General features: G+C 53.4%; 1 protein-coding gene across 1 annotated transcript; it reads right to left on the bottom strand.

Moving 5' to 3' along the window:
- Window positions 1–6,754: 6,754 nt before the first annotated feature.
- SLC16A1 (solute carrier family 16 member 1) lies at window positions 6,755–22,498 on the bottom strand. Its single transcript, XM_068995765.1, has 5 exons — window positions 22,442–22,498; window positions 13,553–13,810; window positions 10,010–10,153; window positions 8,695–9,558; window positions 6,755–8,288 (listed from the first exon to the last, which is right to left on the bottom strand). Exons 2-5 carry the CDS (start codon window positions 13,767–13,769, stop codon window positions 8,011–8,013), a joined length of 1,503 nt encoding a protein of 500 aa, XP_068851866.1. The 5' UTR covers window positions 13,770–13,810; window positions 22,442–22,498; the 3' UTR covers window positions 6,755–8,010.
- Between the last annotated feature and the right edge of the window lie 463 nt (window positions 22,499–22,961).

Genomic DNA, 22,961 nt, shown 5'->3' on the forward strand with positions numbered 1-22,961 from the left:
AGAAATTTCAAGGCTAAGGCCTGAAAAAAACATCCACTAATCTGAACCTTATGGTGAAGCTAAGGAGCCCTGACTGCCTCAAGCATTGGGCAGTGCCAATGTTTCCCAGTGAGGTACTACTGCTGCCCAAATGGAATGGGAATCAATCACCCCATCTTACTGTTTCTTCCCTTTTTGCAGGAAGAAACTTGAAAGAGAGCTCCTAAATTATTTTATAGACATGCTCAGCTGTTTCCTCAGCTCCTGCACGAGATCTGGCTGGCACAGGCTGTTCAGAGCCATGGAGCTGCATGTTTGATGAGGACACACATTGAGGGGAGTGATGCCTATATCTGCACATTGTGGGTGGGTGCACTGGTGGGGCTGCCTGAGAGCCTTTGCTGGGATGCTCGGACTGCGGCCAGATACGGCTTTTTCTCCTTTTTCCCCATTAACTTTGCAGAGGGATAGGGTGGTCCAATGCTATCCAGGGTTTGTGCCAGGATATGGCTTCTCAGCCATTTCCTAAGCTTGGGCCTGCGCCCTGATGGAGGAGCAGGAATTGTTCTGGGTGAGAGCAAATGTTTTTAAATGTTACTAATGCATTAGTCCCTCAGTGCTCTGCTCTCTGCCCCAGCCTGAAGCCCTGTCAGCAGCCGTGATGTCCTGTAGAGCCCCACAGGGGACCCTGCTGGCATCTCAGGCAGCTCAGCATTGCTCCTGACTCTTCCCAGGCCATACTCCCACTGGAAAAGTGTTCCAAAGCCCACTGGGTGTCCCTTGGGCTGCCCTTGCCACCTTGCCACCCTGCTGCAGGCTACATGCAGGTGCCAGGCAGAGCTGCAGGTGCTGGTGATGCTCCGCAGCACCCACTGATGACACAGAACCAAACTCTCCACCAGCAGCTTCCCCTGTGTCCTGGTGTGCTGGGATGGATCAAGGGATTAACCTCTGGGATATCTCTGGGAAGGGGATAATCATCAGCCCATTTGCTGCAGTCTTGGTTGAAAAGCCACCTGGTAAATCTGCCCCCTCCATGCAGATAAAAACAATGAAGATATCAGAGACGTGTCACACCACAGCGGGGCACTCAGCTCTTCATTACTGAGTCATCTGACTGCAGTATTGATTTCATTTTCACATGGTTTAGTGCAGTTCAAAGCCTGGTGAGCTTCACTATGGCACTGTCTGCAGATCATGGGCACTCCTGACATGGACATCAAAGGAAGGGGATCGATGCAGGGGTCATTGGGGGCTCAGGAACTGCACACATATGTGGGAGCAGCTCAAGCTCTTGGCCGAGGAGCCCTCGTGACACCAGTTGGCTACTCCTAGCTTGGACACCCCATGGCCATGGCTGAGGACAGGGTGGTGGGGAGGTAAGAGGCCAGCACAGCTGGATGGGGGATGCAGGGAGGTCAGCACCACTGGAGGATGGATGCAGCTCCCAGTCTGACAGGGAGGAGATGGAAATGAGACAACAATCTGTAATTGCAAACAATAAAATTGATGGAAACAGGCTCATTCTTATGCACAACATGCAGCCTCTAATTACATTTTGAACATGTTTCATTTTCTGTCTTTTCCCCCCTAATTTTACATAGAAGGTAATTAGCAATCTTTCTTTCTGTGGGTATGTAGTTAATTAATACTTTGTTAAACGTGGCCAGGATCATACTGGTTTGATTTACTCAGTTTTAGTCTTTTCCCAGTGCAATTACTCCCAGAGTCACAGGTGCAGGAGTCTAGGATAAATCTGCACAGCCCTGCCCACAGCCCCTGGAGGATCCTGTCCTGGCTCCCACTGCACTCCTAAATTCCTCAGTCTCCCCATACCCTGTGTCACTGCACTCCCACCTCATCTTCCCATGGTGGGAACCACTCCCAGCAGGAACAGCTGAGCTGTGTGAGCTGCCGGGCTGTAGCCTCCAGCCCCCGCTAGTCCTGGGGGTAAGGGGTCCTAGTTCTGGGTTCAGTGGGAACGTGGGTCGAGGGTGCTGCTGAGGCAGCAGGGCCGTAGGTGGGGTGGTTGCCACGAGAGGGTGCTCATGGAGCTGGATCCGACTCGAGTGACTGTGCAGCCTCCTGCCTGCACCCTGCTCCAGCCTGTAAACTGTCCCCCCGTGTGGGTCACTGATGCTCTGCCCCAGCCCTAATTTTACCAGTGACCGGCTGCTCTGGCTGTAAGTCCTGGTGGGGCTCTACAAGCCATCGGCACAGCCCCTTCTGATGATTAATAGTAGTAATTAAATTCATATCAAACCCCAGCAAAACATCACAGGGCATCACAATAAAAGCTGCTGTTGATACACTGACAGCCCATGGGAGAGCAGATAATGCTCTGTGGCCCCAGGAGGTTCTGCTGATTCACAGGGGGTAAATCATAGAATCATGGAATATCCTGAGCGGGAAGGGACCCACAAGGATCATTGAGTCCAACTCCCAGCCCTGCACAGGACAACTCAAACAATCCCACCCTGTGCCTGAGACCGTTGTCCAAATGCTCCTGGAGCTCTGGCAGCCTTGGGGCCTTGACCACTGCCCTGGGCAGCCTGCTCCAGTTCTGCCCACCCTTTTGGGGGAAGAACTGTTTCCTGATATCCAACCTAAACCTCCTGACACAGCTCCAGCCATTCCCTTGGGTCCTGTTGCTGGTCATTAGATAGAAGAAATTGGTGCCTGCCCCAATGAGCCTCTCCCCAGAGTACAGGGCAAGCAGAGGAGTGGGTATAGATGGGCATGTGGCTGAGGCACTAGCCCCAGCAGCTTCAGGGACTTCCTATCTGCCAGCACTGTAGAAAACCTGGGATGCTCAGGGTGTGCCTGGGCCGGTACAACCTCTTCCTATCATGCACAGTCCAGCTCACAGCCCAGACAGGACCAGTCTGCCCACTGCGTGCTTCTAAACAGCTTCTCTTCCTTTAACTCGTTGGCCTGGACCACCTCAAGCCATGGGGACATGGCAGCAACATCCCAGCCTTGCCTGGACATCAGCACACACCCCAGACTTCAGGGCTGTTCCTAAGGCTGCACCTGAGCAACATGGGTATGCCACAATCTCTGCCTGAAGCAGAGCAAAGGTCCTGGGTCCACCCAGGGAAAAAGCCCGGGCAAAGTGCAGCAGAGTTTGTCCTTGGCCGTGTTTGCAGTGAACAGAGCCTGTACCCCACAGGGACACCCTGGGCATAAGCTGTGCCCCATCACCACCTGCCATTGGGGCATCCCTTACCCCTCTGGAACGGCTCCATGACAGTGGGGTATCCCTCACCACCCTGTCCCAGAACAGCTCCATGACAGTGAGCCATTGCTCACCCCACCATCCTAACACAGCAAAGGGCTCTTGTTAAGAGAATATAATGTGCACTGAAAGTAATTGATGATCATCTTGCAGCCATTGATTCTCTGTCTCCTGTAATTCTGCTTCGCTCCTGTATTAAGGGGCTGTTGTTTTTCCCCACAGAGCCCAGCCCAGGCAGCAAAGGCTGAGCCGTGGCCCTGTCCATCTACCCACTCCTCTACATCCATCCCTGTGCCATGCTGTGCCATGCCACAGGCAGGGCTCTCCAACATCAGGGCTAAATCAGGCTGCTCATTGCACAAGGGTGTTTGGTCTATGCCAGGGCACAAACCTGGACACACCTCTGTCCCACAGGCAGCCCAAGGTGGAAGAACAGAAAGAGGAAGGCTTCCCTGAGGGCCAGGAACTCTTCCTACAGCTTTCTCCTGCTCCTCAGCTGCAAGATGGGTGGTTTGAGTGATGCTGGAGGAAGTGTTGCTGCAGCCATGGCTCATCTCAAAGCCTCTGTGGGAGTCAGGATGGGCACTGCACAGGTCATCCCCATATTCGCACCTGCAGCAGGAACATGGCAGCTAGCAGCAGCAATGTGGGTGGCACTGATCACCCTGCCATTTCTTGGAAGTACTCAAGGCCAGGCTGATGGGGCTTGGAGCAACCTGGTCTAGTGGAAGGTGAACCTGCCCATGTCAGGGGGTGGAATGAGATGAGCTTTAAGGTCCCTTCCAACCCAAACCATTCCATAATTCTGTAATTCTCCCTGCCCTTGTCCCAGCCACAGCCAGAGTGCTGGCCATGGGACAGGCAGACCTTTCCCAGCAGCTGCCTGCCTTCCCAGCACAGCCCCACCAGTGCCTTGGTGGCAGCTGGGAACAGCAGCATTTGTTTGCAGAGCAGCAGTTCAGAGTGCTTGGACAGAGCTGCACACTCAGCATAACCCAAATCTCCCAACAGAACTGAATAAAATCCCTGGGCATAGCGAGAGCAGGCAGGGACCCAGATCCCCGCCTCATGCTTGTCACATGAATGAGCTCTGCAGCCAGGCTCCCCTCTCCCCAGGAAGGGGATTGTGCTGTGTTGTGGGGAGGATTAGGCTGTTGCAGGAGGCTGGGAACATCTGTGGGTAAAGGGCTGTGGGGAAGCCTGGCCTCTCACAGTACCACCCACAGGCACCCACAGACCTGAGAAAATGGGCTTAAGGTACCTGTGGGGTTGGGGGGCATTTGGGCAACCCCAGGGAGGGGATGGAAGACGTCCCAACACCACAGCAGAGGTGGCAGCAGCTTCCCAGCCCATAACCACTGTATCCAGAGGGCTCACCCGGTGAACTGCCCCCAAATTCCCTAACAGAGGGAAGAAAGGAAAGGAGGGAGGAGAGCTGGGATGTGCCTGCCTCATCCCAGCTCCCACCAACAGGCCTGGCTGCTACCGGCAGCCAGCAGCTGGAGCACTCCTCTACTCCTCTGGGAGCCCCCAAGCCCCCCCGGCTGCTGCTGAGCATTTCTGGCTGGCAACCTCAGATGTCTGAGAAAACAAACTGCAGGGGAATTAGCTCCCAAGTATTTCCTCAATTCTGCCCGCTATGAAGAGAATTTTATTTTGCTACCTCAGGAGGAAGGAAGGCAATGTGGTCTGGTCGGGTGCATAGAGGAAACCCGTGGAAGACTGGGGGGGAATCTGGCCAGCAGTACTCCCACTGCTCCCACCTGATGGCCTGGGGAGCAGAGAAGCATGTATGTTCCCATGTGGTCCTTTACAAAAGGATCATCCAAGCAGATCTTCCATCTCCTCCAGTTAGGCAGTGCCATGGTTTCAGCCTGCAGAGCATCCCTGGACAACAAGGACTGGTTTGAGCATCCACTGCCCACCCACCCATCACCATGGGTAAAGCCAGGGCTCCTATCTGCTTTTTGGAGCCCTGTGCTTAATTTTAGCTCCTGTTTTACAGGTACATAACAATGTCAGAGGCTCTGGGAGCCCAGCTCACGTACTTCCCAGCACTGCAGATAACTTTGCTTGCAGAAATAACGTGACTAAATATAGAGCTGAGCCAGGAACAAGCACAGGGACAGCCGCTGCCTGCTGGGAGAGGCTGGCCCAGGGCAGAGTCCATGCCCTGGAGGGGGTGCCCCTGCCTGCCACAACAAGGCCTGTGCTCTACCCTAATCAGGGCACTTAATAGTTTGTAGCCTAATACAGGGCAAAAGTTTCTCCTCCCAGTCCAACAGACACCTTCCTCCCTCACTTGCCTTTCCACAGCACTGGATCCTAGGAAAAAGTCCCACAGGCGATCCTGGAGCCAAGACAGGGATGACACCCAGCTCCAGATGGGGCATGGAGGTCACTGGTAGAGAACAACCAGGATTTACTACCTAAGTGTTCCCAGCCAGCCACATCCAAGCAGCAGGAAATTAATTATACACTTTTTTCCTTAGAAGCAGGGTTGGCTCCCTGCCCTAGCTGTGTGAGCCTCTCCCAGTGGCACTGGCTACAGGAACACCCATGTTAGCTGTGGACACAGCCCAGACAGGATCCCCAATGCCCACAAGTGGTGGAGACCAGCAGAGAAGGGCTGAGCACATTCTTCACTGTGGAGGACAAGTGCTCCTCTCAACAGGCATCAGCAGTGCTTGGTATGGGAGAAGAGCCCAGGCCCTCCTGCAGCCCTGTCTGACTGAGTCCCACCAGCGACCACCCCCCACACAGAGGGGAGCTTGTCTGTACCTACAAAAACTCAGATAACAGGGGCAGCTTCCCAGGGGTGGGTTATTGTGACTTGAGCCTATCCCTGCAGTCCACTAGACACGTCAACTATGAAAATACACTTACGTGGCTTTACAATATCACAGCTCAGTAACTACAACATCCTCTTGTACAAAATACTCCCCTGGCTTTATAATCTACAGTATTAAAAAAAAAAAAACAAAAACAAAACAACACAACAATGCAGGCTGCTTTATGAGATATTTAGACTGAAAAAAGGCAAAAGGGGCCTTGCAGACAAGGGAGAGCAAAGAGAGTAGCTGCAATGCAGGCCCTGAACCTGCCACAACTCCCTCAAGACCACCTTCATTTAACCCCTCATTTAGTTTTAGCCCCACACAGGTGTGGTCTCACTCAGCTCAGAAGGAAACAGCACAAACAAACAGCAAGAGCATCTGCACATCACTCAAGACTTTTAAATGCATGTCCCTCCACTTCACAATCAAGGGAGTTCTCGAGGATTTTTACAGGTTCTAAAACCAGAGTGCACCACTATGCTGTAGCCATCCCAACTGCTAACCAAAGCCTCCTCTTCCAGCTGAAAAGGGGCATCTTAACCTCTCAGTACATGTCCAGCTTCCCCAGGGTGCTGGAGCAGCAAGTGGATCCAGGCCCTGCCACAGGCCCACTCACCCTCTCCCCAAAATTGACCCTAAATCTATGTGATCTGGCATACAGAAATCACACTTCTAAGAAAGAAGTTCAACATTTGATGGGTAAATTGTAAAAAAACAAGTTTATTTGAAAAAACTCAGCCTCTTAACATGAATTCTGATCAACATTTACTAGAACTTGAGAGCCATTAACCTGCTCCACATACATTGAGATATTTTCCAACACTAAAAATAAAAAATAAATACATACAAATACTTTCCTCCCCCTTACGTGTCCTAGATGTGAGAGGTTCAGCATCCACCGCCTTAAGATCTCAGTTGAACAGAAGCAAGTAAAAGAGGTTTCTCTAACAGATAAAAGAGCAAAAGCAGAAAAAGTCTCAGGGATGTACCATCTCCACCCACTTCACCACTCTGCCCAGGGCAGGCACCTAAAACACTTGGCTGGATGGGGCTCCAGTGGAAACCCGCCCCACAGGCAGGATGGGGTAGCACAGCCAACAGCAGCATCAATACCAGCACCCCAACCAGAGCCCATTTCACATCACCCGGCACTGGGCTGAGAATAGGCACTATTGAGGCAGAGTTGGGAGGCAGGGGGGACCCCAACACTCCCCAAGGAAGGCTTGGGCAAGCAGGGCTGCCATGGCCCTGGAGTGGGTGACGCTGCGCAACAAGAACTGCAGCTGTCTTTCTTCAACCTGAATATCCCATGAGAGAACAGCTACAAAACCAGGGATTTTAAAGAACTACAGTAGCTAAAGTGTTTTCAAAACATACCTAAAGACCACCTACAGAGCCAGGAGGCATTGGGCACAGGGGTTGAGGAGCATCTTGCCCCGTGCCTGCATCTCCCCCACCCCCCCACCAACAGAGGGCCTGCGGTAAGAAGCGTGTGAAGCAGTATTCATCCAGGGCTGGCCCTGAAGCCCATCATGCTTCAACAAATCCAGTATCCTGCTTTTTATGGCTTTTTAAAAACAAAACTCCCCAAAACACACACATATCCCCCCCACCCCCCAACCCCAAGCAGAATACAGAGCTAAAGCACAGTTTAGAGTTAAGGCTCATCCAGATTCAACTAGATATGGAGACTGTAAGGCACATATTAGTACATTCATGTTACTGTTAAAAAGCCAGACTATAAAAGCCCCCCTGCCGCTGGACACATGAGGATACTGCACGTATAGTCCTGTTACCTTTGTTGAACACAGATGGAAAGACAATTCAGAGCCTGTTTAAAAATGAACACCCGGTTTAAACACTTCTCACAGCCACCCAGCGCCAGCAGAGCTCTGCCCTGGCCGCCGCACCAGGGCAGCAGCGCTTCCCCGACACTCCGGGATTAAGACCGGTCCCTCACATGCGGCTCTCCTCCTCTTTGACACCATCCTCCACACTCTTCTGAGATGAGGGTGCCACATCATTGTTTGCCTCTTTCTGCTTCTCAGCCTCGTCAATGTTGGTCTCCTCCTCCTTCCCTTCGTTCTTCGCCTTTTCCTCTGCCTTTTGCTCCTTTGCTACCAGGCGATAGTTGATGCCCATCCCGATGAAGAGGTAGATCCCGGAGATGATCAGGACAACCCCACAGGCCCAGTATGTGTACTTGTAGTCACCATACATGTCATTGAGCTTCCCTAAGAGACAAGAGAGGGGACAATTTAGCAAGATGCCCCCAGAGCAGCTCCAGGTCATGGAGATGTTCTCAAGAGCAGCCCAAGCTCATCGCCCTCACCTTCAGGCAAGGACCTGTCCCACATACCTTTATCCCTTGCTCCCCCCACCCTGTGCCAGGGGCTCAGACCCCACTTCCTCAGATACTGGGGTGGTCTCCTGACTGCTGCCCCAGTGTCAAGGGCTGCCCATGGCTCAAGGGAATCCACCACCACTTAGCAAGTCCAGACAGGACAGCCTGAGTCAAAGAATCATAGAATTGTTAAGGTTGAGAAAGACCTTTAAGATCATCAAGTCCAATCACCAACCAAGCACCACCCCATTAAAACCACGTCCTCAAGTGAGTTCTCCAGGCACAGCATACCCTACCTAGCATAGGGGGTCCCAGAAGCACAGGGCAGCATTCCACAATGGTCACCAGGCCAACAGCACTGGAGAACCGCTGAGCTCCCACCAGGTCCATCAGGGTCTCAAACAGGATCGAGCTCAGCCAGCCAAAGGCAAAGCCAAAGAAGCCAGCATAAATGCAGAAGCCAGCATAGGTGGTGGACATCGGGGCCAAGAGGTGGCAAACCCCATTGTAAATCACAGAGATGGCGAAGAAATACTGGATGCGGGGCCTGATCCACTTGGTGTTTGCCACCAGTCCCATGGAAGGTCTGGCCACCATGTCCACAAAGGCCAGTATGGAGAGCAGGAAGGCTGCAGACTCACTAGCAATCTTCTTGCTCTTTGCATAATTGCTGAGGAAGACCAAGGGAGCGAACAACCCGAAGAACATGATTACATTGCCGGATAGATAGAGCAGGAAGCCCCTGTGTGTGAATAGAGACAGGTCCAAGAATTTGTTGATTGTCTGGAAGAATGAGCTCTTCTCTTTCTTGGCCTTTCCATCAATGAGGTCCGTGCTGGTGTCACCATCATCCTTTTTTCCTGCCTTCCCAGCCTCCTGCTGCACCTCTTTATTGGCCTCTTTCTTCAGCTGATCCGGCTTGGGACCTATGGGCCGCATCAGGGATCCAGCCACACAGCAGTTCAGCAGAAGGCCACCCAGGATGAGGAAGCTGCCACGCCAGCCAAATATGCCAAAGAAGAGCTGGTTGATGGGTGCCAGGGTAGAGAGGAAGACAGGACTGCCTGCCATCGCCAGCCCATTGGCCAGTGGACGCTTCTTGAAGAAGTACTTGCCGATCATGGTTAAGGCAGGATTCAAGTTGAAGGCAAGTCCAAGGCCTGCAGGAGAGAGATAAGGGCTCAGGGCTTGGACACCCCCAGCAGCACCTGGCAGAAGGGCTGGTGGGACAAGCAGGGTTCACAGCTCCATTTCCAATTTGGAATCATGGAATCATTTAGGTTGGAAAGCCCTCTAAGATCATGGGGTCCAACCATTCCCCCAGCACTGCCAGGTCCACCATTATCCCATGTCCCCAAGTGTGACATCCACATGCTTTTTGAACACTTCCAGGGATGGTGATCCCACCAGTGCCCCAGACAGTCCATTCCAACACCTCACCACCCACTTCCCAGCTGCATGAGCAGGAGTCAGCCCCTGCTGCCAGCTACAGAAAAGGCACCCAGGCACTGACAAGAACCAGATTTTATGCAAATTCAGAGACATTAACTACTAATTACTGGGTTGAAGTTGCTCCTTCCACTGCCCCACTAGGGTAGAGCTATCACTTACCCCCTATGACCCCAACACAGAAGTAGAGCTCCTCCACTGTGTTGCAGAAGGAGGCTGCGATCAGCCCACAGCCGGAGAGGCAGCCACCTGCGATCATGATGGGCCGGCTGCCATACTTGTTCACCAGGATGCTGCTGATGGGACCTGGGCAAACAAAGGAGATGCATACAGAGAGGAGTTATCTTTGCATGAGAGACAGAACACACACACACAAGCACACTGCAGCTTTACTGCCAGAGGATTCCAGCTTTCACACAGTGATGCTTCTCCCAGTGAGGGAATTGGGGTAAGGGGAAAGGGCAGGAGGTTCAGAGGCAGCTGGAGATAAGAGAATCACAGAGTGGTTTGGGTTGGAAAGGACCTTAAAGATCATCTTGTTCCAACTCCCTGCCATTGGCAGGAACACTTTCCACTAGAACAGGGTGCTCCAAGCCCCATCCAATCCAGCCCTGAACATTTCCAGGGATAGGGCAGCCACAGCTTCTTTAGGCTTCTCTGTGCCAGGGCCTCATCACCCCCAGGGAAGATTTTCTTCCTACTACCTAATCTAAACTAACCATAAGAGAGAGAGAATTGTTGGAGCACAGAAAGCTTTGACTTCTCTGAGCAAGTTGCCTTGGAGCTGCCTGGGCACCAGCCCCCAGAGACAGGGCTTTGGGACAGGCTGAAGCCACCTGCCCCATGCTGTACTCTGCCCTACTTGCAGCCACCCACCCACCATGGGCTGGGATCCCAGCAACAAAGCAACTGCACATCTCCTGCCAGAGGTTTCTTATCAAGACCGGACAAAGCTGTGAGGAAACATCTTCTCTGGGTGCAGGTGAAGCTCCCCAGGGCTTGGGGAGAAGCAGCACTGCCCCAGGAGAAGGGGTGCTTCTGTTTTCATTGCTACCCCTAAGGCAGACAAGGCCCAATTGTCCATTTAAGTGCTTCACTATCAGGAGCTTTAATCCAAAGCAAACAGTGATTAGATACTGCCAAGCATGCTCTACAGACACTAAAACATATTTAAATACACTGAATGAACATCCATTGAATATTAACAGACCTTGCTTTGCTATTAACAGACAGAGAGGTTGTCAACATGTTATTCATGGGTCCTCGGATGGTACTTGACCTTTTTGCCCAGTTTAAACAAAGCCTGGAGCAGGTTACAGAAGACTTGGTGCTGCAGAGGCTGCCCCCAGCCCCACAGCATTCTGCTCCCTGCATCTAGAGTGCTACCAGAGGCTCTAACTCAATACCACCAGGAATGGGCCATGGCCCTGGTCCTGTGAGAGGCGGCAGCAGCAGCACCTGGGAGCTGCCACATCACAAGTCCCACAGACTTCCCCACAGAGCACTCAGCACTTTGCAAAACCTGGACCTTGAACTCAGCAAATGTGATACCCCTGAACAGAGTCTAAAGGCAACCACAGCCTTTCCTCTGGGAAGTCCACCGGGGAGCAGCAGGCTCCGAAGGGCAATCGGCAGGAAGCCACCCAGCTGGGCAGTGCCAGGTACCCTGGGGCAATTTCCCCCCCACCATTTTTTTTTTTTTTAAGGAAAATAATCCACACCCACTCCTATTTTCTATATTCACATGAAGCATTTTGGACTAAACATTACATGATGTAACTTGATTGCTCAAGCTGCCAAAAAAATATAAGTAATGGAATCTAATCCCAACATGGAGCTGACAAAGGGGCATTTGACACCATGACATACTGATGGTGATTGCACAGGGCAGCCGTAGGATATGTGCTGCTTCATCACACCTAGCCCTGCCCAGGACAGGAACTGCCACAGCTCTGTGAGATCCCATCAGCCCAGAATATTTTTCCAGAGGATGAACTACTTTTTTGGCCTCCAAAAAACAAGGTGTCCTAGGAGACAGGGAAAATGGGATGCACACTGGGACTGCTCCAGTGCAATTCAAACTCTGTAAAGGGTCTGGTTTCAGGAGGGAATGAGTGGGGCAGCAGCAATTCCTGTGTTCTAGCAGCTGGGGGATGAATAACAGAAAATCCTGAGATGGAAGTGGTCCTCAAGGATCAAGTCCAGCTCCTGGCTCTACACAGGACAACCCCAACAATCCCACCCTCTGCCTGAGAGCACTGTCCAAAATGCTCCTGGAGCTCTGGCAGCCTTGGGGCTGTGACCACTGCTCTGGGAAGCCTGTTCAGTACCTGACCACCCTCTGGGAGAAAAAAATGCACGCGGGTCAATCTGGGATACGCTCTGCATCCCTGCCACCAGCATACAGGCAAGTGGTTCAAGATCAACAGCTGCTGGGATTTAATGGCAACAGCTCAGTGGAAGCAGGAGAGACAGTATCAGCAGGGAGGGAGGGAGGGGGACATGGGGAGAACCACAACTCCAGGACTGGAAGAGGGAGTTCTTATCCCTGCTGCCAGGCAGCTCCAGACAGTGCCCCCAGAGGAACCAGCTCTGAGCTATCAAGAGAGGAGGAATGGCCCAGATTGGGTCTCATTAAGGCAGTTACACGGTTTACAAGCTTGTTACAACATTGGAGCAGGGAAATGTGCTGGTCGCTTCGCTAGCTGAGCGAGGACAAAGCAGAGCCTGTTCCCTGCAAAGGAAAAGCCTCGTGCTCAGCCGGGAGCTGACGTCAGCTCCTTTGGATGCACAAATGCAACAAGGCTGCGGGCAGCTTGCCAGCTGGGGACTGGCAGCAGGACAAGCTCCCATTTGCCTCTGAAGTGGCCACAACAGCAGGCTCAAAGTGTTTCTTTCAGCCCAGCACAACGCTGTGTTTGCAGGCACATACAAGACCCCAGGGTCTGGAGACCATGCTCTGTGTGCTCCTCACCCATTAAAAACATGCATAAAGCACCCAGCTTGGGAATTAAAAGCCTTCAAAAGGCAGCTTCTGAAGGACAGGAGAGGGGAACTGTTCTAGCTTAGGTGTGTTTGCCTTATTCTGCTCATGTCTCTGTACTTCCAGTGCACACTGCCATCCTCAAACAGCACAAGCTGCCTATGGCACTGCTTGGCACCAGCAAGGAGTAACATGCAGCACGAGGCTTCAGTGCACTCCAAACACAACTGAGCTGACAAGAAACTGGAGACAGATCCCTAGATACACCCACTGCTCCCTGAAAAAAAAAAAAAAAAAAATTTAAAAATATCAATGTCTTATCCAAAAGAAAGTGCCCCCAAGAGCAGGGCTGCTACATGTGGCACAGCAGCTCCCCAGCCTTCAGAAGGGTGCTGAGAGCAGACACAGCATTCACAGCCCACTGTAACAAGGACAAGGGCAGAATTACACAAGTCATAATTCCCCGGAAAGATTTTACAGCTTTGTGGAGGAGGACAGATTAACCTGGATTTGCATTCTGGGCATTAAATGGAACTTTTTGAGCAACCTCCTTTAAGAAAACTCATTAAAGGAGGTTTTGCTCTCACATAAGGAGAGAATTCCAACTTTTAGCAAAGTTTTGTTTGTCACTACAGCCAGGTGGGAATCACAGCCCCAGCAGGAGAGCAGCATCTTGTGCTGTGATACAGGAACATATGTACCACTGCCTCCAGCCCACTTACCTCCTGCATACATAACAGCCAGCATGATGGAGGAGATCCAGGAGACTTTGCTGCTGGACGCATTGAATATGACCTCAATCTCTTTGAAGAACACTGTGATGGATTTGGGGAAGGCATAGGAAAACCCAATGGAGATGAAGGCTCCAATGACCACAGCCCATCCCCATCCTCCTTCAGGAGGAGTGTATCCTACAGGGCCTCCGATGGCTGGTGGCATCTTGAATCAAGTTGGCAATGACTCAGTTGGGGATCAAAGACCTGCAAAGGACAAAGTGTTGCATCAGTTGAAAGCAGAATCCCTGCTCCTGGCATACAACTGCATGGTTCAAGCTCTGTTAGCAAGGCTGGCACTGCACCAGTGCCCCCACCACCTTCAGGAAAGCTGATCTGTGAGGTGAAAGCACCCCAGGATCACCAGCACACTGGGCCACCCCAAACTACATGCTCAGATTGCAGCTGGCCTTTAAGAGCCCCAGTCATCACACATTTCTAAGCGACAAATTTGAGACATGACACCCTGACCTAAGCTGGAAAGGGCAGGCAGTGTCTGTGACAGCAGCCAGGGCTCATCTGCATGGGCAGAGCTCCCACAGCATCTCCAGGAGTGTAACCCCAGCACTGCAAACTCCCAGGAAGCCCCAGGCCACCTGGAGCAGGAACAGCACACCAAGGTTATTAAACACAGACACACTGAGGGGAAGTAAATCAGCACACATGAGCCAAATAGGACACCCCTATTTCTGCTGAGAAAGGGCAGTTGGGTGTCACAGCACACCCACCACGCCTAAAGGTCAGGGGCTGTGGCTAAACTTAGTCTGAGAGGTGACTAAGGAAGGCTCCTATATGCCACCAGGGAAGGGGGAGGTGGATCCACACAGAGCAGTCCCAGCAGAGCCTGGTTCCCTGGCAGTTTGGCCCTGGCAGGGCACCTCCTGACCCAACTGCATCCAAATCCTCCTCCTCGAGCAAATAGGCTATGGCAGGTTTCACAAAGCACCCAAGTATAAAAACAATTCACCTAAAAAGCTCAAAACCAGAAGTGACTAGAAAGCAAAATAAACAGGGAAATGTCATTCAGGCTTGCTGAAGTGTGGAATCCCCTCAGAGAGGCTGAGCAGGGGAGCGATCCAGAGGCCATCAGGGTCAGGCTGCTCATGCATGGACCCATGCTGCAGCACAGCTAGATCACACTCCAGAGCTGCCATTACTCCAAATGAAGGCTGGTCCAGGCAGCCGAGAGCAGCACAAGCCATCCCAGCAAGGAACCATAACCAGGGCAGCTGCTCACAAGCAAGGGTCACAACAGCCAAAGCAACAGAAATCACTACCAGCTCCAGAACTCCTGTGCACCCCCAGGGATTTTAGAAGGCACTTTCTGATGCACTGCAGTCCTCTCCAGCCTCACAGCCAGAGAGATACTCCCACCTTGCCTGCCCATATTAAGCACCCCCAGACAAGGGGCAACATTAGGCTCCTTCACCAGAGTCCACCTCTTGCTCCATAGCTCTCTGCTGCTCAGGTTTGCACTTGAAGAAAAAGCCACCTTCGAGCAGGGGAGCCTTTTCCAGAGCTCCTGAGGTCATACCCGGCAGAGGGGACAACTTCAAAGCAGCGTGGTGCTGGCTCAGAGAGGTGCAGCCTCCTATTTATAGCCTACATCCGCCCCAGCTCGCAGCAATTACAATCTCATCCATGGCTGCTGACATGCCAGCATCTACCTGGCACATCCCTATAGCACACACTACAGAACTATGGGATCCTGCCTTTTCACTCACTTCATGTCACTTGGGCGCACATCCAAGGCTGGGATCCCGGTGTCTCAGATGAAGCGCAGCTGGTGGCTCAGAGGCATGGGGAGATCCCACTCCTACCTGGCACTGGAGGTACTGGCAGCAGTTATCTGATACAGCACCAGGTTTGCCAGAGCCACCTGACACCTGGCTGTGCTCAGGTGATGCCCTGGACCCACACAGGGAGAGAGGAAGCAAGGCACAAGAGGACAGTTTCTGTAAGCTGCTGAGACTGGTTTAGCCTGACCCAGACAATGATTTTTCACTGGCAGGGTATTTTCCTGCATCCTGGCCAGTGCAACACATGACCATCACGAGCAGCTCCAAGCCACCCGCCACTCCAACAAAGGAATCATTGACAAGACGCTGCCCCTGGCACGTCCGCAGCTGAACTATGCCCAGGAGCCAGAACCCGTTTTTTCTGATTTCCTCTCTGGGACTCACCAGGATGAGTCCATATCTATGGTGTCCAGCTGCAGGCAAACCCCCAGCCAACACACACCTGTGGGCACCCACCCGGGATGAGCAGCCACCAACAGAACTGCCAGGCTCCACAGAGACTCCCGATGGCAGTCCAGTGTCTTGGAACACAGAGCAGCCCACCCACCCACCATGAGCACTGGGAATTGCTGAACATCCCCTCCCCACACAAGCTACCTCTTGCTTTGAGTCACACTGAGCTTTCACACCCTTCAGTGAACCTTAAAGTATCATTCAACCACACTGATTTATCCAAAACATTTATGAAAGCTGAAACTACCAGGTGTTGCCTATAAAAACTCCCAGCAAGGAATATAATCTACTTGTGAGCACTAATTAAAACTACAGGCAATAAAAGCCATCCAAGGCAAAGGCTGAGGGCGGGGGGGGGGGTGTTCTGATGAGACACTGGGATTTTTCCCTTTTGTTCCTGAGACATATACACTGGTTCAATTCTTCCACTGCTCCAAAATGACTGTGGCTTGGTTCACTTTTTTTTTCTCCCCCTACAAGCAGCATTCCTCCTCCTGCAGGTGCTGAGGTGGCATCTCTCTGTAAAATAAAAGGCTTCTGGCAGGTTAGACATGACCTCTCTTGCATTGCTGAGGCACAATGAAAAACCTTGAGCTGAACAAGGTTTTGAGACCAAAGATTCCCAAAGTCTGACGCCAGAGAGTTTACGCGAGGAGTTCTGCATGTCACAACACTTTTCCCTGACTCACTGAAAATCCTTATTAAGAAAGACCAGTTTTAGAAAGCCCACATTAGGTTCAACCACATTAGGTTTCTTGACAATTTCCTCCTTGCCGCCACAAAGAAGTAGTTTCAAACATGTGAGGAAAAAAGATAAAGCACACGTAAGGCAGCCAGCCCAACTGGAAAGATTCCCTCTTTTGCAAAAAGGGAAATTAAAAAAAAAAAAAAAAAAGACACTCAGAATACATAGTTATGACATTTTCAGCTCTGTTTTGGAAGGGCTGCAACATGTAAGACATGATTAGAAATCAAATTCACAGCTGCCAGGCAGCCAGCTACAGTTTGCCCTATCAGGAAATAAAATAACCATATTTGCAGTAATTAAGGCTGATGAAACCAAGTAATGACTGTGAGTATCACATCTGCTCCCTATAAAAGTCCTGACTAATCTGCAGAAATGGGTAGCCTACAGCCACCCTCCTCTGCACCGCAATAATGAGAGCAGGAATCGAGGCAATGAGGATGGTATCACCTCGAAACAGATCCCACAAGAGACTAAAGCTCTTCCATCTCCCAGGTCCCACTCACAAGCAGTTATCCTTTCTCCAAACGGGCCTGGAACACTGTGATTTCAAGACTTTTAGTTACATAATGCAGTAAATTGCTGCGCTTTTCAAAGCTCAGACTGGCAGGACTCCAGCACAGAAAGACAGAGGCTCACATTTATAAAGCGCTGCAAATGCCCCAAAGTATTTCTGGGGCAAAGACTTCATAGAAGTGGCTCACACCGCTCCTTTTTGGGGTCGAAGGAAGAGGGACATCCCCCCACCCAGAGGCCCTGCCCAGGCACAACACACCCCTGCCTCTACTCACACATCCCTCCAGCTCAAGGTTTCTCTACTCTGGGCATATACTCAGCAGCATCTGCTGCCCTTTGAGCTCACAAAGCCTTTCCCATGGAGCAGGGATCTCAGAGTGCCTGGGGGCTGGAGCAGGGCAGGCAAGGAGCCTCAACTCTTGCTCCCATGGAGCAGGACAGGCAGAGAGCCCCATATCTTTCTCCCACAACCCATCATCAGCCTGTCCACACAGGCTTGTGCTGCTGCCAGCAGAGGTTCATCTGGCATCTTCGCAGGTGTGAGGTCCACAGTGGCTCATCCCAGCCCTGCTGTCTTTGCTTCCTGCTTTCTGCTCCTCCTGTGCTTCCCCAGGTTCTGAGATGGACATAGCAATGTCCAGAGCAGGATCTCCACAGCAAAAAGATGTCCAGGGATATCCCAGCTATCCAAAGGCCATTTAGGCCTCTCATGCCTTCATCAGCTGGACCCAGTCTTTGGCCTGTGAATGCCAACGCTGAAACACCTAGGCCAGGCAGGATGGGCACAAAGCTGCCCCTTGCTAGCAGCACAGATTGCACTCCCTGAGGGGGCTCCTCCCTCAAGCCTGCAGCAGAAAGGGGGATGCTGCTCCCCAGGAGCCCGTTCCCATCAGCCCCAGCCCAAAGAACCAGCAAGGATTAGCCACATCCACCCCTCCCAGCACAACCTCCCAAGCCCAGCTCACCACAAGAGGCTCTTCCAGTGCTCAGCACAGGGCCATAAACATCCATGGGACATTTGCCCAACATGGTGAGCTGGCAGGCCCCCAACATCCCTTCTGATCCCTGAAACAGATCTCATGCTGGGGAAATGAAGGTGCTGGCAATCACCAGCTGTTCACAGCCCGTAACACTCTATAGCTTCAAATTTGGCCTTTTTCTGGCCTGAAGTAAGAGGAAATAGAGATTGTCAGGAGTTGAGACACCACTTTAACCAGTTTTAAGTGGGTTTAGAGCATTATGCACAGAGCTGTAATTCCATCGGGCACCCAGAGCAGCGGTTTAACCTGGCAGCACATGGCCTACGTGACTCCCCAGCACTTTCAAGGGCTCTGCACCAGGACAATAGTCAATTGAGGCCCTGCTCAGCCCCAGCCTTTGCTGCTGGGGTGAGCCAAGGTCAGCAGCACATGCAGGGCTCACTCAAGGCCAGCAGCCCGCACAGGCAAGCTCAAGGTTTTGGCCAGAAGCAGCCCAGCCCACTCAGTGCCTCTTCCCACCAGGGATGGCCAACACACCCCCAGACATGCCCTGGTCTGCCGGCCCGGTGAGCCAACACCAGCACGCAGACAGACAGACGCCACGGGACACGGCCTTGGCAGCTGCCCTCCTCCAGCTCCCCCACTGGCAGCACGAGCCTCAACCTGCAGAGGCACAGATCATCCTGCTCACCCCACCAGGCAGGGCCACAGACTTTCCCTGGACATTCACAATTGGTCTCGCTGGTGGACACAGCCCCTCAGCCCCCAAAACACTCCCAGCACAGCACAGGGCACAAAAGGCTGCAAGCTGCCCTGCAAAGTGAGATGTTGGGATAGTTTGCTGGCAGCTTTGGTGGAAGCCAACCAACCAGAGAGATGAGCAGCTATTTGCATCCACCAGAGAAGCTCCCATCTGGGGCTGCTGTGCCTGATTGTTAGCATCAGCAGTGCTCAGTAAGGAACGAGCATCTTACTGATATGAGAAAGCATGAAATCAAGCTTAAGCAAGCTACCAACAAGCCCAAGGGAGAAAGCCTGGCTTATTTCTACACCAGAGCCTGTCTGTGGTCATGGCTCTTCTAGAGCCCTCTGACCCAAAACCCTGCAGCCAGAGGGGTTTGCAGGCCAGTTACAAGAACATTACGTGAATCAAGCAGCTCTTGCACATAGACTGGGCTCACATCAGCTTCAGCCCCCAGCACAGCACCCAGAGTCCCCTCTCTAACTGTCCCCCCACCCCCATGGAAAGGGATTCCCTGGCAGCACCAGCTCCCAGCCAAGCCCCTCAGTCTCAGGAGGGGACAGAGGGTGCTCAAGCCCCTGTAGAGCATTTCCCAGTTCCACCCTGAGCACAAGTCATATGCTGCCAGGACACAGAGCTGATCCTCCCCGCACCAGCGGTGCTCAGGAACGCTCCCAGGACACCCTGTGCCCGCCCGGAAATCCTCAGAATGAGAAAAATGTGGTATGGAATAGAATCGGCATTCTTTCATTAGACACCTGCAACACCAGCCAGAGACAGCTCCGCATGTCTTGGCAAAGCAAGGGGCTGCAAAATCCCAAAAAGTCACAGTCATCACCATCAAACAGAACTGGCTGTCCCTTTCCTAAGAGCAGGAGTCTGAATTTTGATCCCAGCCACTGCCACATTATTGCTACCTTCAAGCCCTCACACCACAGATGAGGAAGCACCAGGATAGAGGTGGGACATGCACACCAAGGACACAAAAGCACAAGGGTGGAGGTGGGAGAGGAGGTCACACCAAGGACCCAGGAGCGCAGGGATGGAGGTGGGACACTCACATCGAGGACCCAGCCCTCCAACCAGGACCAAGGCAGCACTGGGATGGAGGCAGGAGAGGCGGTCACACCGAGGGCCCAGTAGCACTCCAGTGATTGTGGTTTCTGTAATTAACTACAGCCCCACATGGATTTTCCTTGGCTACAGAACAACTGCTCTGCAGAGGCTCTAAGGGCACATTTGAAAGTGAGTCATACCGATACCACTGGTGAGAGGCTCCCACTTTCTTAAGAGTCTGTTACAGGCTGATTCCAGAGGAGGAAATAGGAAAAGCCATAAAAGCGCAACAATAGATTTGCACTACAGGGCTTAATGAGATGCACCTCCCAAGCCTACGTGCAGCTTTTCAACTCCTCATAAAGGAGATACAAAAGGACAGCATGAAAGTCACTGGGTATTTTCCACCTTAGCTGCCAGATAAATCAGGCCAACTGTGCCAAAAAGGAGTCAAGAGCAAGCACATGCGACCGTTCACACTTTTTCCAGGTAACACCTCATGGAAGGGAACCATGTTTCACACCTTCCAAGGGGCCAGGACAGCCACAGGCACCCCCACGACTTTGGGGCAGAGAGATTTGCCATACACTAGCAGAATTTGTCTGTAATTAGGAGGTCTATCACTCCAGCCATTCATCTAAGACCAAAAAAGTTCCTTCCCAACAAAGGCACCATCAGGGGCTTGGGGAGTTTTTTTACACCCAGCACACGCCAGCAACATGTTTCCTGCCCGTCTCTCAGCACTGCTCCTTTCCTTCCAGACACAGCCAAGGAAACTTCAGTGCAAAGACATGCCGGAGAATCCAACAGCACTTAATAACCTCACTTAGCATGAAAATGGGATGCCTGTGCACCACAAAGACTTAAGACTCACAGAAAGGCACAAAACCAGAATCATTATACCTGTTTTCTTGTGATGCAACTAAGAAAACCCACCTTTTTCCTCAGAAGAAACTTAAAGCTGGAAAACATGAGGAACCGTGGTGCAAAAGGTCCATCCATAAAGGGCAATGTGTGAGCACTCAGGCCATTTACTGTTCCAGGACACAAATCCCACCTCTTCTGCCGCAAATACAATTCACAATTTCATTCTGATCCTCCTGTTCACACTCCATCCATCCCCTTTGCCTGGATCAGCTTTCAAACCCTCAAGTGTTGTTCATTCCTTCATGATACATTTGTGCACCCTTCAGCTGCAGAACTCCTGCCTGACCTGCAACACCCAGCAGCATGTCTGGAGCCCAGCCCCACCGAGCTCCCCGAGCATCTCACCCTGGGGCCAGCAAACACCTGCCAAAGGCCACCAGGCTTCAACCAGAACAGACCCCAGGACCAGAGCAGGTAGGTGCTTGCTCTGGGAGCGTTCTGACAGCCCCTTGCTGCCCAGCGAGTGTGAGTTACCACCAGCCACCAGTGTACTCCAGCAGTCGCAGCTTTCTGCTGCCGGTCACCGCAACACCTCGCCGGCTGAGTGATTCACACACTGGAGGCTGGGTGCGCGCCCGAAACGCGTAGGGCGCCATCAAGACCTTACTGCCACCTCCTCTCTGAGCAAGGCAGAAACAAGCATTAAAGGCGCCTTTCCTGGTGCCAGAGCACGGTTCCACAGTCCATCCCGCAAGGCCAACAGGGGATCACGGTGCTGAAGGACTTGGGTCACTCACCCACCCGAGCATCCTCGAGTGCCTAAGGTCCAGCTCTGAGCACCTACCAAGAGGAATCACCTGAAGGCCGGTATGAGCGGCATCACGATATAGCGCTCACCCAGGTGCTGCGGGCTGCAAGAGTACTCCCCATGGGGACGGGGGGTACCCCCGTGCACCCCAATACCGCAGACCCACTCGCGGGACACGGTTCCCACACAGCTCCTAGGCCCTCCTCGCCTTTATCAAGAGCCAAACATACACAGTAATCACCTCTTCCGTGCACCCCAGCGTTTATCGAGCACCCTCAAACGGTGCTGAGATCGCCCGAGGCGGCCCACAAATACACTGGGGGAGCGGCCGGGCCGAGGGAACGAGGAGCCCCCTGGGACAGGGAACCCCCACTCCGGGGCAGCTGGGCTACCCGGGCTCCACGAGGTCACCATCATCCATCCTCACCGTTCCCCAGGAGAAAGAAGCCGGGGAAACCCCGACCCCAAGGCGCTACTGCCGGTGGGAGTAGGGACGAAGGCGGTCGGGGCAGGCTACTGTGGGATCCTCACCATGCGGCCATAGCAGAGCGGGAAGAAAACATGGCTCCCCCCTCAGTTCGGGGTCGTGGGGAGACCGAAGCGGCGGTTCCAACCCAGCCAGAAATGCCGGTATGGAACCGACCGGCCACCGAACGCACCGGCTACGCAGCCAGCCACCGGGGCGACCCGCAGCCCCGGCAACGGCCCAGGACCATCACCGGCTCCAGGACCCCCAAGCCGGGCCGGGAGCAGCGGCCCCGGGTAGCGCGGAGCCGCCGGAGTACACGGGGCCCCCAGAGCCGGCGGCCTGACCCCGAGGGCCCCCCTCGCCCGCCCGTCCCGTCGCGCCACGTGGGCCGCCAGGGCCCTACCTGCTGGGACCGCCGCTACCGCCGACTGCAGCCGCCCCCGCCCCCGCCGCTATAAGGGCGGAGGGGCGAGGGGGGGCGGGAGTGGGGGCGTGCCCGGCTGAGCACCGCCCCCCACGCGCCACGTGCGCCTCGCCGGCCCCCCCGACCCCTGCCCGCCCCTACGAGCCCCGCGGCTGGCGGGCTCGGCCGTGCGCCCCGGCACGTACCGTCCCGGCCCCTTTGGGCCCCTGTGGGCCCCTGTGGGCCTCTGTGGGCCCCTGGAGCCGGCGGCGGGACGGGGTTCGGGGCCGGGTGCGCCTGGAGGCCGGGCCAGATGACACTGCCCGGCGCAGCGGCAGCGCGGGACTTCCCTGAACTTGTCCCGCGGAGTGACTCGGCGCAGGAGTTCCACTCGCTGGGCAGGAACAGGAGGTCCCCTTGCCACTCACTGCCGGGCCCTCATCCCTCCCGGGGGTCCTGCACACGCTCCCGAGAGTCTTGACCCCACTCTTGGGGTTCCTGGCCCTGCTCCCGGGGGGTC

The sequence above is a fragment of the Aphelocoma coerulescens genome, chromosome 26, assembly GCF_041296385.1.
Source record: "Aphelocoma coerulescens isolate FSJ_1873_10779 chromosome 26, UR_Acoe_1.0, whole genome shotgun sequence".
NCBI lineage: Eukaryota > Metazoa > Chordata > Aves > Passeriformes > Corvidae > Aphelocoma > Aphelocoma coerulescens.

What these genes read in the sequence shown, in the direction of transcription:
- SLC16A1 (XM_068995765.1), bottom strand. Translation starts at nt 13,769, where the DNA reads ATGCCACCAGCCATCGGAGGCCCTGTAGGATACACTCCTCCTGAAGGA. An exon ending in GGCTGTTATGTATGCAGGAG is followed by an intron (nt 10,154 to 13,552) that starts GTAAGTGGGCTG and finishes TTGTTTGCCCAG; the next exon opens with GTCCCATCAGCAGCATCCTG. An exon ending in TCTGGGACCCCCTATGCTAG is followed by an intron (nt 8,289 to 8,694) that starts GTAGGGTATGCT and finishes CTTGTCTCTTAG; the next exon opens with GGAAGCTCAATGACATGTAT.